The sequence below is a fragment of the Pongo pygmaeus genome, chromosome 1, assembly GCF_028885625.2.
Source record: "Pongo pygmaeus isolate AG05252 chromosome 1, NHGRI_mPonPyg2-v2.0_pri, whole genome shotgun sequence".
Classification (NCBI taxonomy): domain Eukaryota; kingdom Metazoa; phylum Chordata; class Mammalia; order Primates; family Hominidae; genus Pongo; species Pongo pygmaeus.
In genome coordinates, this window is record NC_072373.2 from 227,408,581 (window position 1) to 227,429,948 (window position 21,368).

Sequence of the window (21,368 nt, forward strand, 5' to 3'; positions counted from 1 at the left end):
CTGGTCTCGAGCAGTGTTAGCTTTTCCATGGTCTGCAAAGCCAGGCGTTTATAGAGGCCTGGTTCAATGCTACCACATCTTCAGTTTGTGTTTTCACTTTGCATGAAACCTGATGAGGTTGAGAATTACTGTTTTTCTAATGCTGAATGGGCCTTAAGAATGGACATCGCACAGTTGGGCTTCTAACAGCCCACTGACGCAGGGCTGTTGGATACTCAGTATGAAGGGAAGATTTGGGCTTACCCATTGAAGCAGGGATGTTAGATAGTTGGTATGAAGGGAAGATTTGGGCTTACCCATTGAAGCAGAGATGTTAGACACTCGGTATGAAGGGAAGATTTGGGCTTACCCATTGAAGCAGGGATGTTAGACACTCGGTATGAAGGGAAGATTTGGGCTTACCCATTGAAGCAGAGATGTTAGACACTCGGTATGAAGGGAAGATTTGGGCTTACCCATTGAAGCAGAGATGTTAGACACTCGGTATGAAGGGAAGATTTGGGCTTACCCATTGAAGCAGGGATGTTAGATAGTTGGTATGAAGGGAAGATTTGGGCTTACCCATTGAAGCAGAGATGTTAGACACTCGGTATGAAGGGAAGATTTGGGCTTACCCATTGAAGCAGGGATGTTAGATAGTTGGTATGAAGGGAAGATTTGGGCTTACCCATTGAAGCAGAGATGTTAGACACTCGGTATGAAGGGAAGATTTGGGCTTACCCATTGAAGCAGAGATGTTAGACACTCGGTATGAAGGGAAGATTTGGGCTTACCCATTGAAGCAGGGATGTTAGACACTCGGTATGAAGGGAAGATTTGGGCTTACCCATTGAAGCAGGGATGTTAGACACTCGGTATGAAGGGAAGATTTGGGCTTACCCATTGAAGCAGGGATGTTAGACACTCGGTATGAAGGGAAGATTTGGGCTTACCCATTGAAGCAGGGATGTTAGACACTAGGTATGAAGGGAAGATTTGGGCTTACCCATTGAAGCAGGGATGTTAGATACTTGGTATGAAGGGAAGATGGGGAGTGATTTCTGTGAAGTAAGAGCATATGTCCTCTATATGCAAGGTACTGTGTTTAGAAAGCAGTTTTCAGTTTGCCATTTTCAGCCTTTCAGACGAGATGTCATTTTCAATATAATGTTCATATGTATTACTGATAGTAAATGCCATGTTTCCTCTTGGTGGAATTCCACTGTAGTAACTCATCCGTGTTTATCACTTTTCTCTTAGGTCTTTCAGGCTTCTTTGAAATTGTTGAAAATGATCATTACACAATATATTCCTAAACATAAACTGAGTAAACTTGAAACAGCTCACTGTGTGGAGAGGACCGTTCCCATTTTGCTCACCAGAACTGGAGATTCTTCTGCCCGCCTTCGCGTCACAGCTGCAAATTTTATTCAGGTCTGAACTTCACCACAGCATTTGAAACCGTAGATGATAAACGTATTCCTGTAGCTCTCTGGCTTTCTTAACACCTTTTACAAGATTCTGTCTCTACTCAGTTAACATTATTCTCAGGGATTCACCATCACACTTTCCTTATGCTCTAAAAGGTCAGTTTTGTCTTAGACATAAACTTTAGTTAAAATCTACAGTTGGGTTTTTCCAATGTTTCTTTTATCCAACATATGCCATTAATTTTTTAAATAAATAAAAACATACAGAAAACGATATCAAAATAGAAAATCTGAGGGTAAAGAAATAAAAAATATAACTGTCTTAATAGAAATATTTTCATTCTTTCACCAAATGTGCCTCCTCTAGGCTAGATACTATGGGAAATATTGAGATAGAGATAAATGTATGAGTTTTGGGGCACACAGTTATGTACCATAATTTGAAAATCTTTAAACTAGCTAATGAATTCATCTAGTCTAGGAGTTCTTAAGAGTCCTCCTTTGAGCTTAAGAAAGCTTATGAATTACTTAAGTTTTACACAAAATTTTGTGATGTGCAGATCCTTCTTAAAAGAGAATCCAGGCCAGGCTGGGCACGGTGGCTCACACCTGTAATCCCAGCACTTTGGGAGGCCGAGGCAGGTGGATCACAAGGTCAGGAGATCGAGACTATCCTAGCCAACCTGATGAAACCCCTTCTCTACTAAAAATACAAAAATTAGCCAGGTGTGGTGGTGCGTGCCTGTTTTCCCAGCTACTTGGGAGGCTGAGGCAGGAGAATGGAACCCGGGAGGCGGAGTTTTCAGTGAGCCGAGATCACACCACTGCACTCCAGCCTGGCGACAGAGTGAGACTCCATCTCAAAAAAAAAAAAAAAAAAAGAATCCAGGCCAGGTGGGGTGGCTCACGCCCATAATCCCAGCACTTTGGGAGACCAAGGTGGGCAGATGAATTGGGCCCAGGAGTTTGAGACCAGCCTGGCCAACATAGTGAAACTCTGTCTCTGCAAAAAATACAAAAATTAGCTGGGCATGGTGATACACCCCTGTAGTCCTAGCTACTCGGAAGGCCGAGGTGAGAGGCTTAAGCCCAGGTGGTTGAGGCTGCAGTGAGCCGTGATATCGCCACTGCACTCTAGCCTGGGCGACAGAGCAAGACTGTGTCTCAAAAAAAAGAATCCAAAGGGGTCATTTCTCCAAAATATGAGGAACCACAGATCTAGTTTCATTTAATAAACCTAAATTTTCAGAGTAAATAAGGAAAACGACTGCTAATAAAAAGGTAAGAAGAAATGCTGTCATGCTAATGTGCTACAGTATACTCCTGGTTACGGCCTACACTACATTCCTGGTTACTACACTACACTCCTGGTTACGACCTACACTATACCCCTGGTTACGGCCTACACTACACCCCTGGTTACGGCCTACACTACACCCCTGGTTACGGCCTACACTACACCCCTGGTTACGGCCTACACTACACCCCTGGTTACGGCCTACACTACACCCCTGGTTACGGCCTACACTACACCCCTGGTTACGGCCTACACTACACCCCTGGTTACGGCCTACACTACACCCCTGGTTACGGCCTACACTACACCCCTGGTTACGGCCTACACTACACCCCTGGTTACGGCCTACACTACACCCCTGGTTACGGCCTACACTACACCCCTGGTTACGGCCTACACTACACCCCTGGTTACGGCCTACACTACACCCCTGGTTAACCTACACTACACCCCTGGTTACGACCTACACTACACCCCGGTTATGACCTACACTACACCCCGGTTACGACCTACACTACACCCCTGGTTACGGCCTACACTACACCCCTGGTTACGGCCTACACTACACCCCTGGTTAACCTACACTACACCCCTGGTTACGACCTACACTACACCCCTGGTTACGACCTACACTACACCCCTGTTTACGACCTACAATACACTCCTGGTTACAATATACTCCTGGTTACGATATACTTCTGGTTACAATACACTCCTGGTTATGACCTAATGTGCTATAATACACTCCTGGTTACAACCTAATGTGCTACAATACACTCCTGGTTACAACAGCTAGAATTTGGGGGTGAGGAGGGTTCATCTTTCAAAAGATATGTTGCAAATGAGCACATGTTATTGCTTCATTTAATTATTTTTAAGCCACATTAATTTCTGAGCAGTTTGGTGGTGCTAAAATATTCTATTTGAGATAACCTTAAGGCAATCTGTCGAGGGTTACAATTCTTGTGCACCAGTGTGCCGGTTAGTGGACTAAATACACACTCAACAGCATCTGTTTGTAGTTAAGGAGTTTACTGTCCAAACTTCCCTGGAGAATGCTCTTCTTCTTCTCTTAGCTTTTAGATTTGTACAGAGTCACTCACAGGCCCAAATACAGAGTGAGTCAGTCCAGCGCGATGAGCGATTATTTTAGATGATAGGACTTACAGACCTATTGGAAACAGGTTTATTTCTGATTGTAACTTAATGCTTCAGCATCTTATTTTTTTCTCCATATCCGGTTAATTAAGTGATAAATATCTTAATTACATAAAGACTTGTTTGTTTAGAGACATTCAAATATGTAATGGTACTTACATTTTTTCCATCTTAACCCACTAGTGACCATATCACTGCAGAATCATACGCTCTTGGCTGACATTTAATAAATACTAAAATAACGGTGATTCTAGCAGCAGCTATAATTTCTTTTAGAATTTTACAAATGAGAAAACCTTTTCCTTGAAGCTGAGAATACTGAGAACAGAAACCTTCAAGTTTTCAATTACGCTCCTGAAAAGCTTTCATTAGACATAAAATCGTTTTGTTCTTCATGATTTTATTTCCTGTGGCTCAGATTTTTGTTTCTAGTGGTTGTTACGCTTTCAATAGAAATACAAGCTTACAGATCGGTGCTCTTATTGCTCCTTACCACTATCAATCTGTATTTCCCTATTTTTCCCTTCAATGTTTAGTTTAAGATCATGCTGAATTGTACTAAACTGCCTCCAGCATTTTCCAGTAAAAATTAACAAATTACGTTGGCTTTCATAGGAAATGGCCTTGTTTAAAGAAGTTAAGTCTCTCCAAATTATTCCATCCTACCTGGTGCAGCCATTGAAAGCAAACTCTTCAGTTCACCTGGCAATGAGTCAGATGGGCCTCCTGGCCCGGCTGCTGAAAGACCTGGGCACTGGCAGCTCAGGCTTCACCATTGACAACGTGATGAAGGTAAGCAGACCTTGCATGTGACACACCACGCGGCCCGGCACTCACCACAGTGCCTGGAGCGTGGCGAGGGTCTCATCAGCATTTGTTGAAGGAATGAGTGAGGCAGTGATTTCAGAAAAATAGCCAGTGTTTCATCCAACAAATGGGGGCCCCCACATGCATGCTGCTGTCTAATCCTACTCGGTGGTGCATGGTGTGTGCAGATCTTTATCCATGGAGAGAAACAAATAATAAAAAACATTTGTCTTTTTTTTTTGTTTTTGAGACGGAGTCTCGTTCTGTCGCCCAGGCTGGAGGTGCAGTGGTGCCATCTCGGCTCACTGCAAGCCCCGCCTCCTGGGTTCATGCCATTCTCCTGCCTCAGCCTCACAAATAGCTGGGACTACAGGCGCCCATCACCATGCCCGGCTAATTTTTTCGTATTTTCAGTAGAGACAGGGTTTCACTGTGTTAGCCAGGATGGTCTCGATCTCCTGACCTCGTGATCTGCCCGCCTCAGCCTCCCAAAGTGCTGGGATTACAGGCGTGAGCCACCGCACCCGGCCTGTCTTTAAGAGACAATAACAGCAGTGTGATGGAGAATATCAGGTACAGGTTAAAGCCCCTCATCTGGAATGCTTAAGACCAGAAGTGTTTAGGATTTCAGATTGTTTTCGGATTCTGGAATACTTCCATTATACGTACTGGTTTGGATCCCAAATCCAAAAACCTGAAATCTGCATATCGGCTACACAGCAGCGCACACCTCCAAGGAGGATGAGAAACCATGGGCCCCAGAGATGCACAGCGGGGATGAAATTACACTATAGCCACAGCGTTCTGTTTCTTAAAAAGATTCAAAACAAGCGTGATGAAAATATAACACGGCTTACAATGAGAGAGTAGATCCGTGAGGTTTTATGTTTGAAGTATTTCATAATACTTAATATGGATGTGTTCTCTTTTCTTGCTTTTTCAAATGTTTATAATGTACCTTTTTTGTATGCTGGAAGAAATTAATTTTATTTTAAGAATCAGTAACAAGAGCCCCTCCCAACTTTAGTTTTCAGTGAGTGCCCTGGAGCATAGAGTGTATGAGGTCCGTGAGACGGCGGTTAGAATTATTTTGGACATGTACAGACAACACCAGGCTTCCATCCTGGAGTACCTTCCTCCAGACGACAGCAACACACGCAAGAACATTCTCTACAAAACAATTTTTGAGGGATTTGCTAAAATAGATGGCAGACCTACAGATGCTGAGATGAGGGTAAGTTCACTTTGGTAAAGTTATGACCTCATCCTGTATTGAAAAAGTTACTCGGTACATAAATAAGTAAACACGTAATTTGAAGGAGTCATGTGTATGGGAAGCCCAGGCGTCCTGGCTAAGAACACAGGTTCCCGCATTCAGATCCCAGCTCCTCCACTTTCTGCCAGTGAGACCCTTAGGTTCCCAGGCTGCAAACGGAATAACGATAGCTGTGAGGACACGGCGGGTTTATCTATCAATAAACACCGATGAAATCAATGGAAAAGATTTATTCTAACTTGTTATTAGTCTTAGTGAATATTCTAATTTATAAGAAATATAATTGATATGCCATAATTTGTCTCCCAGTTTCTAAGATTACCCTAACAAGCTGTTCTAATGGAAAAATAATTTTCTTACCAGGCACGGAGAAAAGCGGCTACAGAAGAAGCAGAAAAACAAAAGAAAGAAGAAATAAAAGCTTTACAAGGGCAGCTGGCAGCACTGAAAGAAATTCAGGCTGAAGTTCAGGTTGGAAGTTAACACGTCTTTCACCTGTGTGCTTTTAGCGGAGATGTATTTTGCTGTATAGATCCACATTATACTTGACTTATTTTTCATGGGATTATGCAAATGAGCGTCTTGATTGCTTTTGGTTTTTTAGGTTAGTTTTGGGGTGGATGACAGAAGCCCTCCATGGAGAGGTGGAATTGGGTGGCAGATACTCTTCCTGCCCCTCCATCCTCTGTCAGAATTGATGTGAGCTGCTGCAGAGGTTTAGGGAGGGACCGGGGCTGTGGGCACAGAGCTGCTCTCCTCCACAGCTCTCCAGCCACCTTCAGAGGCAGAGGAGAAAAATCAGCTTGACTATAAAGGTCTGACTTCAGCGCATTAAAAAGGGAAGGTTTCAGGTAAACATTCTGTTTCTATCAGCCCTTACTCTTTAAGCCCATGGGGGTGTCATATGTACTGGGAACAAATATTATTTGGTTGAATATTTGTTCCTTTTCAACCTCCCTGCTTCTGGGATATGAATTAGCTTCATAACACTGATTTTATGATGAAGTTTCCTTCAGTTGAAAGAAAATTTCCTTTAAAAAAAGAAATAAAGGTGGCAGAACACAGGGAGTTTCCGTTCCGCAGACCTGAGGTTTCAGCCGTGCCAGGTGAATGAGTTCTGGGACCTGCTGGCACCTCAGGCCTGCAGCCCACTTGGCTGCACAGCGCACCCAGACCTATTCAGAGGGCAGAGCTCATGTCAAGTGTTCTTAGCACAGATTTTTAAAAGAAGAAATGGGTACGAATGGGGAAAAAACATCAAATGTGGCTGAATATAGCCTGAACTTCCTATGGCAAAAAGTCACTGTGACATTTCCACCAAATGCTGGAACGTCAGAGTCACAATCAGAAAAGGACAAAAGAGGCGGAAGGAGGCAGGCAGACCCTGGGATGGGGAGTGAACCTCTGGCTCAGGTCCGCATCGTGGTGTGGATGACTCGTGTGCTCAGTGACCCTCAGTGGCCCTCAGTGGCTCAGCACACACTCATTGTGATTAGTACACAAACGAGGACACGGATGTCGCAAACTGAAGGGATTTCCCTCCAGCCATGAGCTAGCACGTACTAAGCCCATTGCCAGGTGCTTGCCTCCCGCCTCCCTCACCACAGCCCAGGACCTGGTGGCAGTGGCTCCAGAAGCAGCAGCTGTCCAGGAGCTGTTGTTCCCAGCACTGTCCGTCCTGGGGCCACCTATGGGCACACAGCACTGTCTGTCCCAGGGTCGCCTATGCTGACGGGCTGCACAGCCTCCACACAGCCGTCCTGAGAGCCTGCAGCTCCTGCTCATTGGCTCGGTGTTTATGGAGCGCCTGTCTGTGCCAGGCACCATCTGGCTGTGGAAATACAGCAGGCAGCAAAGCAAAGTCCCGCCCTCATGGAGCTGGGGCTCCAGGGAGGAGCAGACAAGGGAGAAAGACCCAGGCAGTGGGTCCCTGCTGCAGGGTGCTGGGGACCATGGGGTGCGGGGGCCTCGAGGCCAGCGTAGGCCTGCGCCCCCACACAGGGCCTGGTGAAGGCCTCTCCCAGGAGAATGATAGGATGGGATGGTTTCTTCTCTTTTTTTATTGGGGTAAAATGCGCAGAGTGTAAATCTTACCATTTTAAGTGCACGCTGCAGTGGTATGGAGTGCTCTCACATTGTTGTGCAACCATCGCCACCATCCATCTCCAGAACTTTCAGAATTTACATATTAAGTCCATTTCTGGTTCTAAGATTATACTCTTGGCCAGACACAGTGACTCAGGCCTGTAATTGCAGTACTTTGGGAGGCCGAGGCAGGAGGATCACTTGATTTCAGAAGTTCAAGACCAGCGTGGGCAACATAGTGAGACCTCATCTCTACTAAAACTTAAAAAAAAACTTAGCCAGACACGGTGGTGAGCACCTGTAATCCCAGCTACTCAGGAGGCTGGGGCAGGAGGATGGCTTGCACCCAGGAGGCCAAAGCTGCAGTGAGTTGTGTTTGTACCACTTCCAACCTGGGCAACAGAGTGAGACCCTGTCTAAAAATAATGATAATAAGAATAAAATTGTGCTCTTTTTAGGGGCGGGGTGGGTGTCTGTGGAACTAGAATTGCACTTCTGCATGTGTTTTCCACAGTCAGTGGTTGAGTTTGAGAGAAACTGCAGTAGCGTGATCTCAGCTCACTGCAGCCTCCACCTCCCAGGCTCAAGTGATCCTCCCTCCCCAGCCTCCTGAGTAGCTGGGACTACAGGGCACACCACCACACCCAGCTAAGTTTTGTATTTTTTGTAGAGACAGGGTTTTGTTTGCCATGTTGCCCAGGCTGGTCTTAACTCTTGAGCTCAAGTAATCCACCACTCACCTTGGCCTCCCAAAGTGCTGGGATTACAGGCATGAGCCACCTTGCCCAGCCAGTAGAAATTCTAAAACAAAACCCAGAAATGTGCTTTCATGATCAAAACATATCTTCAACAGGCTCTCACTCACTGACACTGCGGCCCTTTGTCCCTGACCTCACTGTTTTTGTGTCTTAGGAAAAAGAAAGTGATGCTGTGAAGCCAAAGAGTCAGGGTATGTAAAGAATTGGGGTGTGTAAAGAATCGGGGTGTGTAAATGCATGTCATGGAAGCTCCATGTGGAAACGGCTTCCGTCCATTCAGCAAGTATCGCTGCACACCTGCTGCACCTCAGCCATCTCCCAGCTGAATGGAAAACACGCTACCTTTTCACTTGTATAATCGTTTTAGAGCTCACATCAAACTGCTTACTAAAATTTTGAAAATAATTTCTATAAAAAGTTATTTAAATTGTTTTCTTTTAATCTCTTCAGACATTCAAGGAGGGAAAGCAGCCCCTGCCGAAGCTCTGGGAATCCCGGATGAGCACTATCTAGATAAGTAAGTCACGCTGTCTTCCACCCACTGTACGATGGTCAGGGCAACGAGCCACACAGAAACCCTGGAAAGGGAACGCGTCCTCCCTAGTTGGCCCTTCGTAGTCATCATAAAAGGTAGGAAATGTGCCTTCTGCACTAACTAGCATCCACTCCGAGTCAGTCAAGACAACTTTCCCTCTGTTTATTGTAACTTAAAATATCCTTTCTGCTTGACGATGCTGAGTGAAAGTTCGGAAGGATTGTTCGCCCGTTGATTTCAGGCACCTCCTTGGTGAGGGCTTTCCTATCGTGCTTTAACACATGGCACACCCGGCCTCCTCTGCCACCTGCAAGGGAGGCCCAGCCCGGCCCCCGCAGAGCAAACTGAGGCAGTTCCAGATGAGAGGGAAAGTGCACACATCACAGGGACTGGGGAAATCCAGAATTTCCTCGTGACGTGGGAGCAGAACGGCCATCAGTGGAACTAGATCCTTACCTTTGTTTCCTGCTTTGCTTTCCTTTCAGTTTGTGTATTTTTTGTGGGGAAAGGAGTGAATCCTTCACAGAGGAAGGTCTGGATCTCCACTACTGGAAGCACTGTCTCATGCTGACAAGATGTGGCCACTGCAAACAGGTCAGGCCAGCGGCACAGCAGCCCAGCTACTTGCATGAGCGTGAACACCTGGCTGTTGAAAGGCCGAGTCAAAAAGCTGTCCCAAGTCTTAGTATTTTTAGAGGAGAGGTTGTGAGAAAAGTAACTGAAGCCGAACACACACCTGAAAATGCATGCGAGTCATTCCATGTGACAGACAGCCCAGTGAACCGGAAACATGCTGTGCTGCCACCTCCCCTCAGGGATCCTTCCAGAGTCAGCAGGGGTCTGATTTCCGACACCACAAATGGGTCCTCCTTGCCCTTTGAGCTTTGTAGAAACGGAACCATGTGATGTCATGTTGGATTTCTTGCTTTATAGCGTCCACTGCTTGAATACACCACAGTGCCTTCATCCACCTACTGCTGTGCGCGAGGGCTGTGTCCAGTTTGAGACCATGATAAACGATGTTGCCACAGTGTTCTGGTGTCTTCCAGGATGCACAGGAATGCACTTTCTTGGGTTCACAATGTGTCGTGGCATTGCCGGGTGTGCTGATGCTCAGTGGGGCTGCCCAGGAGTGCTCCAAAGGGGTTGTGCCTGGGCACCACTGCCAGCAGCACAGGCACTGCCCCCTTCCCACAGTGCCACTGCCCCCTTCCCACAGTGCCACTGCCCCCTTCCCACAGTGCCACTGCCCCCTTCCCAAAGTGCCACTGCCCCCCTTCCCACAGTGCCACTGCCCCCCTTCCCACAGTGCCACTGCCCCCTTCCCAAAGTGCCACTGCCCCCCTTCCCAAAGTGCCACTGCCCCCCTTCCCACAGTGACACTGCCCCCTTCGCAAAGTGCCACTGCCCCCCTTCCCACAGTGCCACTGCCCCCCTTCCCACAGTGCCACTGCCCCCCTTCCCACAGTGCCACTGTCCCCTTCCCAAAGTGCCACTGCCCCCCTTCCCACAGTGACACTGCCCCCTTCGCAAAGTGCCACTGCCCCCCTTCCCACAGTACCACTGCCCCCTTCCCACAGTGCCACTGCCCCCCTTCCCAAAGTGCCACTGCCCCCTTCCCACAGTGCCACTGCCCCCTTCCCACAGTGCCACTGCCCCCCTTCGCACAGTGGCACTGCGGCCATGCTTCCTGCTGTCTTGGTGAGTTCCCACTATGCCCGTCCCTGGTGAAGATGAGGTGGAGTGCCCGTCCTTTTGTCTGCAGGCCTTGGCTGTCCTCCTGCAAAGCACCTCCTGGTTTCTCACCCGTTTCCCTCGGGTTGTCCGTCTGTTTTTATTGATTTAGGGCCGTTCTTTATACATGTGGATGTGAGTGGTTGGTCAGTCGCGTGAATTGTGACCACCTGCTCCCACTCCACAGCGTGCATCTTCACTGTCTTCAGTGTCTTGAGGTAGACTCATTTTTAATGCTAGCATTGCCCACCTTGCCAGTCTTTTTCATGGTTCATGCTATTCGTGTCCTGTGTAAGAAGTCTTCCCCTATCCCCTATATTAGGCCTTCTTGCATTACTGTAAAGAAATACCTGGCTGGGCACGGTGGCTCACGCCTCTAATCCTAGCACTTGGGGAGGCTGAGGCAGGCGGATCACGTGAGGTCAGGAGTTCAAGACCAGCCTGACCAACACGGAGAAACCCCGTCTCTACTAAAAATACAAAATTAGCCGGGCGTGGTGGTGTATGCCTGTAATCCCAGCTACTCAGGAGGCTGAGGCAGGAGAATCACTTGAACCCGGGAGGCAGAGGTTGCGGTGAGCCGAGATCACACCAATGCACTCCAGCCTGGGCAACAAGAGTGAAACTCCATCTCAAAAAATATATATATCCCTAAGACTGGGTAATTTACGAAGAAAAGAGGTTGAACTGGCTTACAGTGTGTCAAGTCCTGCAGCTTGAAGTTATAGAGTATATACAAGTCATTCCTGCCAGAGACACCAACGTAGCGAGAGAATCTCTTAAAATTCTTTTCTGTGGTCCTGTTTCTATGCACATTCTTAGAAATAGCGGGGAGCCACGATTTCAACCCTGGGCCACACTGTAACCACTAAGCCACTCTGCGCCCTCATCCAAGTTACACACTCAGGTCGACCGTAGCTTCCCCATCCTTTACAGCATCCCTGCCCGATGCTAAGATGACAGGAAAGAAGGACATGGGGTCTTCAGCAAAGTGTCACAAGTGACTCCAGACAGTCTGTGGGCAAATGCCGAAGACAGAAGCCTGTGGCTCACTTCCTGTGCAGGTGGCACAGACCTCCCTGGGCAGGGGAGGCGCTCACAGGCTCTGCAGGCTGGCTGGAGGGCGCTGCCGCTTTCTCAGCAACATGCTTTGCTCTGTATTTTGAAATCCAGGTGGTCGAGATATCCAGTCTGACGGAGCACTTGCTGACGGAATGTGACAAAAAAGACAGGTTTGGAAAGTGTTACCGTTGCAGTGAGGCTGTTTTCAAGGAAGAGCTGCCCGGACACATAAAAAACAAGGATTGCAACCGTGAGTGCCCCTTCCCAGGCTCCCGTACCCTCAGGTCACCAGGTATCCTCTTGGAGAAAGCGCCACTGCTCTTGGGCCTCTGCAAGGGCTTGGTGAATTAAAGGGCACCTGCAGGCAGGCCAGCAGCATGTCTTGTCACCTGTCATTCAGGGAGCGACTGAGTCTTTTTTAAATCATTTCAGCTGCCAAACCAGAGAAGCTGGCAAACCGGTGTCCTCTGTGCCATGAGAACTTCAGCCCTGGAGAAGAGGTGAGGGGCCTGGGGGGGAAGGGGCCAGTGAAGTAGGTGACACACCTGTGGATGACGGTGGTGGTGACAGTGGTGGTGTTAGTGCTGGACCATAGCCACAGAGTACAGTACATGAGTGTTCAGGGAGTGGAAAGCGTCTAGTGAGCCCTGTCTGAGCAGTTGTTCCATTTACCTACACGTTCACATGATTTCCTTCCTACATTTACGAATGGTTTATCGAGGAGCCTCAACTCACTGAGGCCCAGCCTGTGTCACTGGGATACAAGCATGAAATGGTTTTATTTTGTTCTGGTCATTGCCTTTATCCAGATAATGAGGCCCTCAGTGACATCTTGGCCAGATTCTGTAACACTGCAGTCCCTTTTGCCTAATAAAACCTAGCCCTATTTGGTTAAACGATTCTCTTTCCTACCTGATTCCAAGCTCTCCTCCCTGCCCCAAGTGCACTACGCTGTGACTCAGCAGGCTTAGTGGGGACGGCCGGCTCGTACATGCCCACCCTCCGCTCCCCCATGTGCTCGGCTCCTCTGGCATTGGAGGCAACGAGGAGGGACATGGCGTGCAAGGCTCCATGGCAGTTATTCTGGCCCTGTCCAACATGATGGGCTGGCGGTGCCCTCTTTATGCCAGGCAGCGAATGCTGAGCCCTGGGGCCCTGCTCAGGACCCAGTTTTGGAATCTGGCTCAGCCACTTCCACTCCAACCTCCTTAGCTCCTGCCACCTGCAGTGTGTCACTGTGTCCTGCTGCTGGCTCCCCTTGTCCCAGCCTTCTGGGATATGGTACCAGCAAGATGGCTCCAACCCAGCCACTGTAGCTTTCTCTTGACCGCAGAAAACTCACACACCAAACAGAGAAGACAGCCCCCAGCCACTCTCAGCCCTAGTGTCTACCCAGTTATCTGGCTCTCTCTGTCTGTCTGTCAGTCAGTCTCTGTCTCTCAAAATTTGAAATGCATCACAGAGTACGCAGAAAAGCAACAGAAACCCTCAGGACTCTCCCTTGTAGCAGTCACTGAGCTCGAGCAACTAGCAACTCAGCCCGTCTTGTTTCTCCCGTGCCCCCACGTGCTCCCCTCTCATGTAATGTTGAAGCCAACCCAGACAGCTCATTGTTTCATCTGTAAACGTTCCCATCAGAGCTTTCGGAATCAGGACTTTTTTTTACACAGCCGCAGCAGCAGCCTCAGCCTTCCAGACATCAGTCACATTGCCGCCATCTCATCAGGTCAGAAGCATTTGATTACCGGGATCCATAGAAGGCCCCGGTGCCTGGTTGGTCTGTTTTGAACAGGTTCATTCTTTTGTTCTTTTTCCTTACGATTCACTTGGTGAAGGAAGAGGCTGTTTGCCCCATAGGGCTTGCCATCCTCTGTATCTGCTGACTACGTCCCCTTGGGGGCGCTTAACCTGTTTCTCTGTCCCTGTATTTCCTATAAACAGGAGGTGGGATCTCTGGGCCCCATCAGGTGTGCACAGGCTCAGTGTGGGTGTGGCTGCTTTACAGGCAATGCTGGTGTCACCCCCGGGAGGCGCGTGATGTGTATGACGGTGGCAGCTGCTGATGCTCAAGGCCTCACCCACTGACTCAGGAGGGGCCTCATTCTGTCATCCCTCTTTCGTTCATCTGCTGGGATATTCCTCTAAGCAGAAGCTCGTCCACTCTGTGGTTACCCTGGGTTAGACTTTCTATTGGAAAGGCAGAATGAAGGTTTAATTTTTTTCCTTGGTTTACTGGTTTTCAGAATAGTAAGCTGGGTCACTAGCATCTTCCATGGCAGCTAATTTGTTTTGTTTTGTCTGTAGTGTCGTTATGAACCATGGATTTAAATTATTTGATGTGTTCCAGTCACTGCAGTTACCATGCTTAGTGATACGTGAATTATCCCAGCTCTGGCCTATGGCAGACTCTTCAGCTGGGCTCCTGAGGCCTGGATGAGACCCACGCAGCCTCAGAGAGCTCCCTCCTGTTTGGTGCATTCCTGCCCTGGACCTGAAATCAGCCATCTGATCACAGAGGCCTGGTTCCCATTAGCAGGAATGGATGTCTCAGGACAGCACTGGGGGCCTCATGCCCACTGCTGCTGGGTGGGTCGCTGTGGCTGGACTCTCAGTGGACACAGCCGGGAGAAATCAAGGGAAGTAAGCTCCATCACTCATGCACATACACTTCCCCTTCCCGTCCTGAGCTGCAGGCTTTATTTAACCTTGTCTCTCCCAACATCTGTGTCTCCTTTCTTACATCCATGGGCCCCGGTTCCCAAAGGCCCAGGAGACAGAATTCAGGTATTGGAGGCGACCAGTTCACCTTGGCCCCCACTGCACCTGGGGCAGCCCCAGCACAGTGGCACCTGCACCGCCAGCAGGAGATGCCACTGGAAATTAGATCTGTTCCCAGTTCTTGTCCTGACCACATCTGCCACTGGTGACGGGGGTCCCAGTGGCCCTGTGTTGGAGGGACTTGGGTGAGCCCTGGCTAGCAGTGCCACCAACTGTAAATACATTCATTTTATATTACATTTCTAGGGGACTTTAAAGAATTAAGTTCTGTAATTACAGAAGACATGTTTCCGGGTCGATAGAATCAGGCATCTTAGAAGAACCCCGGACAGAGGCTGCCGTCCTGCCCCGCTTCCATCCGCCTTCCTCCACCCCAGACGGAGGCGCCGTCCTGCCCCGCTTCCATCTGCCTTCCTCCACCCCAGACGGAGGCGCTGTCCTGCCCTGCTTCCATCCGCCTTCCTCCACCCCAGACGGAGGTGCCATCCTGCCCCGCTTCCATCCGCCTTCCTCCAGGGGCTGCTTTTCCTACAGGGCATCCGGCCCCTTTTCTACCCAATATAAGCAGCTCTCACTGCACATACATCTTTTCCGCTGGTTATCTCCAGAATGTAGGAGCCTTTGTGTTTGCATTCGAGTTGTTACCTTTACTTGTCCTTCCGTGCAGTGCCCATCGTCCCCTCTGATTTCAGTTATTGCCATTGGTTTCCTGCTAGGAGCAGTACTCAGATTCTCCTGTAACAGCCTTTTCTTCCTTCCCTTCTTGTTCCCAACATCTGATTTGAATTGACATCCTCTTACAGGTAGTACCTGTAAAGCTGTCACCAGGCATATCTCATGTGTCATCTGCTTTCCCTGTATCTAATTCTCTGCACTGCCTTACACATCACCACACACCCTGCAGCATAAGCAGAAAACACACACTCACTTATTACCTCACGGGTTCCCTGGGTCCAGAGCCAGGCTTCATTCTCATCTGTCGGCCCTGCTAGGGAAGGACTCACTTCCAGGCTCATCCCAGCAGCTGGCAGTAATATGTTCTAGGGGGCTGTCAACCCAGAGCCATTCAACTCCTAGAGGCCCCCACCGTCAGCACCGGGGGCCTCTCTGTTGGACAGCTCACTTCCTCGAGGCCAGCAGGAGGCTCTGCCACTCTAGCCTGCTGAGACACGTCTTTCTAATTTCGTGTGAATTGTTTTGCCATTCGTTCTTCAAATATTTTTCCTCTCTTCAGCGTTCCCTCCCTTCTCTCCTGCCTGCAGGCTCGTGAGTGTGAAGACTGCTCAATCTGTTCTGTGGGTCACTGGGCTTTGTCCAGTGTTTCCTTTCTGTTCTAGTTGAATGGCCCCGCGCCCTTTCTCCTTCCATCTCCAGTCCTCTGTTAAGTGAATATTCCATTTTCAATCTTGTACTTTCCAATTCTAGTATTTGTGTTTGGCTGGGATTTCTTTACAGGTTTCATTTCTCTGCCGAGATTCACCTCTGTTCACTCATTAAGATCACCTGTTTTTAACAGCTTCACGGAGATCTAGTCTGCACAGCCTCTCCCCATGGACAGATAGTGGGTTTTCATGTATTCAGGGTTGTGCAACCATCCGCACACATGTGGAACTTTTCCATCACCCAAAAGACAGCACTTTCTACATGTTGCCCCTTTTCTCCCCAGCCCCCTCTCCAGCCCCTGGCAACCATCTGTCTAGTTTTGGTCTCTATGGATTTGCCTACTGTGGACATTTCCTGTAAATGGAATCGGACTCTATGCGGCCTTTGTGTCTTTGACTTAACATGTTTTCAAGGTTCTCCCGGGTTCTAATAAATCAGTAGCACTTCATTGCACGTTTAAGTCCTTGAACATACTAGGGATCTGCTTTAAAGTCCTTTTGTGCTAATTCTAACATCTGGAATTTTTCTGAATGTGAAGGGGGTAAACAGTGAAGTTCAACACCCTCCACACTGCTCAGAAGAAAGCTCCGAGTGGATCTGAGATTCAAATGTGAAAGGCCCAATTATGAATCTCTCAGGAGATGCTAGAGATAAGAGAATAGCCTTCAGAATAGGAAGGGATTTCTCAAACAGGACACAGAAAGCTTAAGCCTTGATGGAAGAGGCGGATCAATTCAATTAGATTAAAATGAAGAACCTCGGGGCAGAATTTGGGTTTTGTAAAATGAAAAGAGTTCTGGAGTTAAGCATCGTGAACGTGCTTAACGCTACTGAACTGTACACTCATTTTATAATGAAACTATTAAATTGTAAAAGGTGAGAACCTCCTCTTCATCAAAGGACATAAATAGACTGAAAGGCAATGCTGGGGATGAAAAATCATTGACCATTATTCTTCAAAGTGAGTGGAAGGCAATGTCCCTGCAGGGTTTGAGCGGAAGAGTAGGAATGACCTGGTGGGCCCCACGCCAGCCACTTTTGCTGCTCTGTTGAGAGCAGCCTGTGGGACAGAGAGGTCGGGTGGTAGCAGAGAGCTAAGTGGCAAGAAGTGGTCAGATTCTGGACACGCACTGCAGGCAGACCCAGGACTTGGCCGGTGGAGCCCTCACAACATGGTGAGGGAGTAACTGCGGTCAGGAACCCAGGGCGCTCAGGAGCTTAGCCTGGAGCTGTGGAGTTAAAATGCCTGTCAGACGCGCAGGCCGGTAGACAGGTGGCTGCAGGTGGAAATGTGGGGTTTGTAAGCATGTGTAATAAGTGGGGTTAAGGTCGTGATACTGGAAACACTCTTCTAAAGGCAAGTATAGACAGAGGAGAGGCCCACAGGCTAAGCCCCAGGCAGAGTGGCAGGAAGAAGCAAACCAGGCGCTGGGGAAGAAATGCATTGGGGAGGAAGCCTGACGAGGGTGGCGTCCTGGAGGCCCCAGAGCACAGCCCATCAGAGAGGACGCCCTGCTGGCCTGGCTGGGCTCAGCTGATCGCAGCTGCCCGGCTCTTGCATCTGCACTTGGCCATAGGGCGGCCAGGCGGCTCTGCTGGCCCTGACTGGGCTCACACACGCGTGTGCCTGGGGTCCGCAGCCGGAGACTGATTGAGGGTGGTCTTGGAGGCAGCTGCGGCACTTCAGCTTTGCTTCCTGTGTCTGACCCCAGCACGCCAGCCTGGGCATGGCGTTCCCACGGCAGTGGCAGAGGGCAACAGCAAGACAAGCCCAGGCGCATGAGTTCATTTCAGCCTGCCCTGCCACGTGTCTGCCACTGTCCCATTGGCCAAAGCAAGCCACAGTCACCCAGATTCAAGGGATGGAGAGGGACCCGCCACCTCTGTGCTGGGGAGAGAGGAATTGGAGCCTTAGGGCAGGCCGTGTCCCTCCACAGGGGAGGGGGAAGCAACTGCACCCCATGTGCCGATGGGCCACGTCCTGATGAGAAGGCGCCCCAGCTTTAGGGACATGAAGGTTGCCAGTGGCCTGGAGAGACCAGAACCCAGGCGTGCTGGGAGCAGCTAAAGCGGGACAGGAGTGGGCTGGGCTGGGGCTGCAAGTGCTCCAGTATCTTGAGGGCTGCTGCAGGCGACCAGAAACTGACAGCCGCTGGTGAGAGTGAGAGAGGAACCAGGGAGAAGCAGGGCTGTGTCTGGTGGAGATACTGGTCCACCAGAGAATGGGAGAACGGCTGGAGCAGTGTCCCTAGGGAGCGTTGTCTGTTTTTGAGACGGAGTCTCACCCTGTCGCCTTGGCTGGAGTGCACTGATGGGATCTCGGCTCACTGCAACCTCTGCCTCCCACGTTCAAGCAATTCTCCTGCCTCAGCCTCCTGAGTAGCTGGGATTAGCTGGTGGGGACACGAGATGTGCCACCACACCCAGCTAATTTTGTATTTTTAGTAGAGATGGAATTTCACCAAGCTGGCCAGGCTGGTCTCGAAATCCTGACCTCAGGTGATCCACCCACCTCTGCCTCCCAAAGTGTTGGGATTACAGGCGTGAGCCACCGCGCCCAGCCTCGCGAGTGTTGTTTAAATAGAAGGGAAGAAACCACGAACAACCCGAATGTCCAGAAGACTCAGGGAATCGGCGGCCCCACGTTTATATCCAACAGGGGGACGGGATGAGCTCCCTGTCCCCATGCAGACGGTCCCACAGATGGTCCTAAAGGAAAGAAGCTGGCTGCCCAGGCAGTCAGGCCTGCGTAAGCCCCACATTCTGCAGGGTGAGTGCATGTGGCGTGGCTCAGGAGGAGTAGGGATGAAGAGAGTGGGAACTCCACGAGGAACCGTGGGCAGCAGGCTGGCGGGGAGCCCGCAGGGCCTGGTGCGTTCTGTCTTCTGGCCTGGAACGTAATCACGCGGGCGCTCTGCTTCTCACCCTTGCATTTGCGTGCGTGCTCTGCTGTGCTCAGAGTCACTGACACCAAGGGCCCTGTGTGGCTGGGTGGGGATGCAAGATGCAGGCTTGCCTGGCGACAGGACTTCGTGCTTCCTGAGTTGTACCCCGCACAGACTGCAGAGGCTGACATAACATATCCGAAGGGAGGTGCCCAGGTGAGGGAGCCGTTCTTCTGTGGCTCTTGCTGGAGCGGCCACCCCTCGTTTTCAGCTGGCACAGCGAGTCCTTTTGGGTCTGAGGTAGCGTGCCAGGTCCGTCTCACCTGATTAACACTCTGTGTGCCTCCTCTGCTGCAGGCGTGGAAAGCTCATCTGATGGGCCCTACCGGCTGCACCATGAACCTGCGCAAGACACACATTCTGCAGAAGGCCCCGGCACTGCAGCCAGGTGAGGGCCAGCGCCGCTGAGCAGGTGTAGTCTGCATCCCTCCATTTTGACTTATTCAAAAGAGCATCCCCGGCCAGGGCAACATGGCAAGACCCCATCCCTTTAAAAGCAAAAAAAAGCATCCCAGCCTCTCTTCATGTTCTGGTTCCTTAGTAAGCAGGCTAATAATCATAAGCGTGTGACCAAAATCCTTCTCCACGTGCAAACTGGCTGTGCAGTGCAAAGGCTTCACAGGTGGCCTAGGATTCACACTCCAGTCCTCTGTTCTTTCTACATCACTGACTCAAGTGTTTAGAATCAGGAAGCTGGCCAGGCACGGTGGCTCTCGCTACAATCCCAGCACTTTGGGGGCTAAGGCAGGCAGATCACTTGAGGTCAGGAGTTCGAGATCAGCCTGGCCAACATGGTGAAACCCTATAAAAAATTGGCCGGGCACAGTGGCAGGCACCTATAGTCCAGCTACTCAGGAGGCTGAAGCAGGAGAATTGCTTGAACCCGGGAGGTGGAGGTTGTGGTGAGCCAATATTGTGCCACTGCCCTCCAGCCTGGGTGACAGAGTGAGACTCTGTCTCAACAACAACAAAAAAATAGGAAGCTGAAGAGTAGACCCTACCAGGCTCAGCCCTGGCTCCTGTAGTTGGGTGACGGCCATCAGCATGGGCCTCGGACGTTGTTGCTGGGTGTCTGATCACTCCCGGCCACTCACACTGTGGCCACAGGTTCTGCACCTGGTCCATGGGTAGGAGCGCCCCTCCTAATGTGGGTCCTGTGCTTGCTCTGCAGGGAAAAGCTCAGCTGTGGCCGCATCGGGCCCCTCGGGGTCAAAGGCCGGAAGCAAGATCCCCACCCCGAAGGGCGGACTGAGCAAGAGCTCCAGCAGGACGCACGCCAAGCGCTGACGCAGCGCTCGGGCTCTTTTGTCTCTGTAAGGGACAGAGAAGGTCTCCTGATTCTCCACCATTTCTCCAGAACTCTCTGGCCTTGGTGACCCCATGCTCTGGCTGCTGTCCCCAGCTCCCAGCCGTGCACGCCTCTTACATGTCTGTGCCGTCAGCTCTCGTGCAAACAGTATGTATGGAACTAACCAAAGATCCTGTGTGCAGTGCCAGGACCTGGCTACACTGTACATTAAGCCTTCAGGGCTGTCTCAGGCCTTCCTCAGAATCAGAAGAGGAAGCATCCTGTTTGGAGAGAGCCAGAGAGCACTGCCAGGGAGGCGCTAGCGCAAGGCCACGGTCAGCACAGGCACGGTCCCGCTTTCCTTAGTGCTTGGAGCAATTTCCATAAAATATTCACCAGAAACCTTTTGCACATCAGTCTCTGCCACACGCAGTAGAATTTCCACAGGGCTGTGGCTCGGCCAGCAGTGGTTCCAGGAGAGTGGCGGTGCGCACGGGCCTCCAGCCGTGCCTTCTCCCCTGCAGGCCCCGTCTGCTGGGCCTGCTGCCCAGTGCACTCAGCCCCGGGTAGCAGAACTCACGTTCCCACTATAGCAAGAAATAAAGGCAAAAGAGAACATCTTTTTTTAAATCGTAGTTTCTTTGAGAATTGGTCCCACCTCAGCCGCACCTTGCAGGATGCTTCTCCAGTAGTGCTGCCTCTGTGACAGGCGTCAGCTCCCTGCTGGAATTGAGGTAGACATAGGTGTGGGCCCTTCCCATGCCTTTGCTCAGAGGCGCTTCACTTTCTCCACCCTTTGGAATTCCTGAAGACATGTGGAGGAAGTCACTGTTAAATGAATTTCCACCTGATC

General features: G+C 50.0%; 1 protein-coding gene across 2 annotated transcripts in view; it reads left to right on the forward strand.

The window, feature by feature from the left end:
• CEP104 (centrosomal protein 104) overlaps positions 1-21,145 on the forward strand; it is a 43,819-nt gene extending 22,674 nt beyond the window's left edge. Inside the window, exons 12-22 of one of the 2 annotated variants that reach the window (XM_063660039.1) lie at positions 1,240-1,413; positions 4,480-4,656; positions 5,699-5,905; positions 6,311-6,418; positions 8,945-8,981; positions 9,241-9,307; positions 9,811-9,919; positions 12,233-12,371; positions 12,554-12,621; positions 19,525-19,615; positions 20,399-21,145. In XM_063660039.1, the coding sequence (XP_063516109.1) occupies positions 1,240-1,413; positions 4,480-4,656; positions 5,699-5,905; positions 6,311-6,418; positions 8,945-8,981; positions 9,241-9,307; positions 9,811-9,919; positions 12,233-12,371; positions 12,554-12,621; positions 19,525-19,615; positions 20,399-20,514 (1,293 nt within the window). In that variant the 3' untranslated portion in view covers positions 20,515-21,145. Of the gene's footprint in view, positions 1-1,239; positions 1,414-4,479; positions 4,657-5,698; positions 5,906-6,310; positions 6,419-8,944; positions 8,982-9,240; positions 9,308-9,810; positions 9,920-12,232; positions 12,372-12,553; positions 12,622-14,468; positions 16,729-19,524; positions 19,616-20,398 lie in introns of those variants that run through there. The other variant, XM_063660042.1, reaches the window with a different exon arrangement.
• The last annotated feature ends 223 nt before the right edge of the window (positions 21,146-21,368 follow it).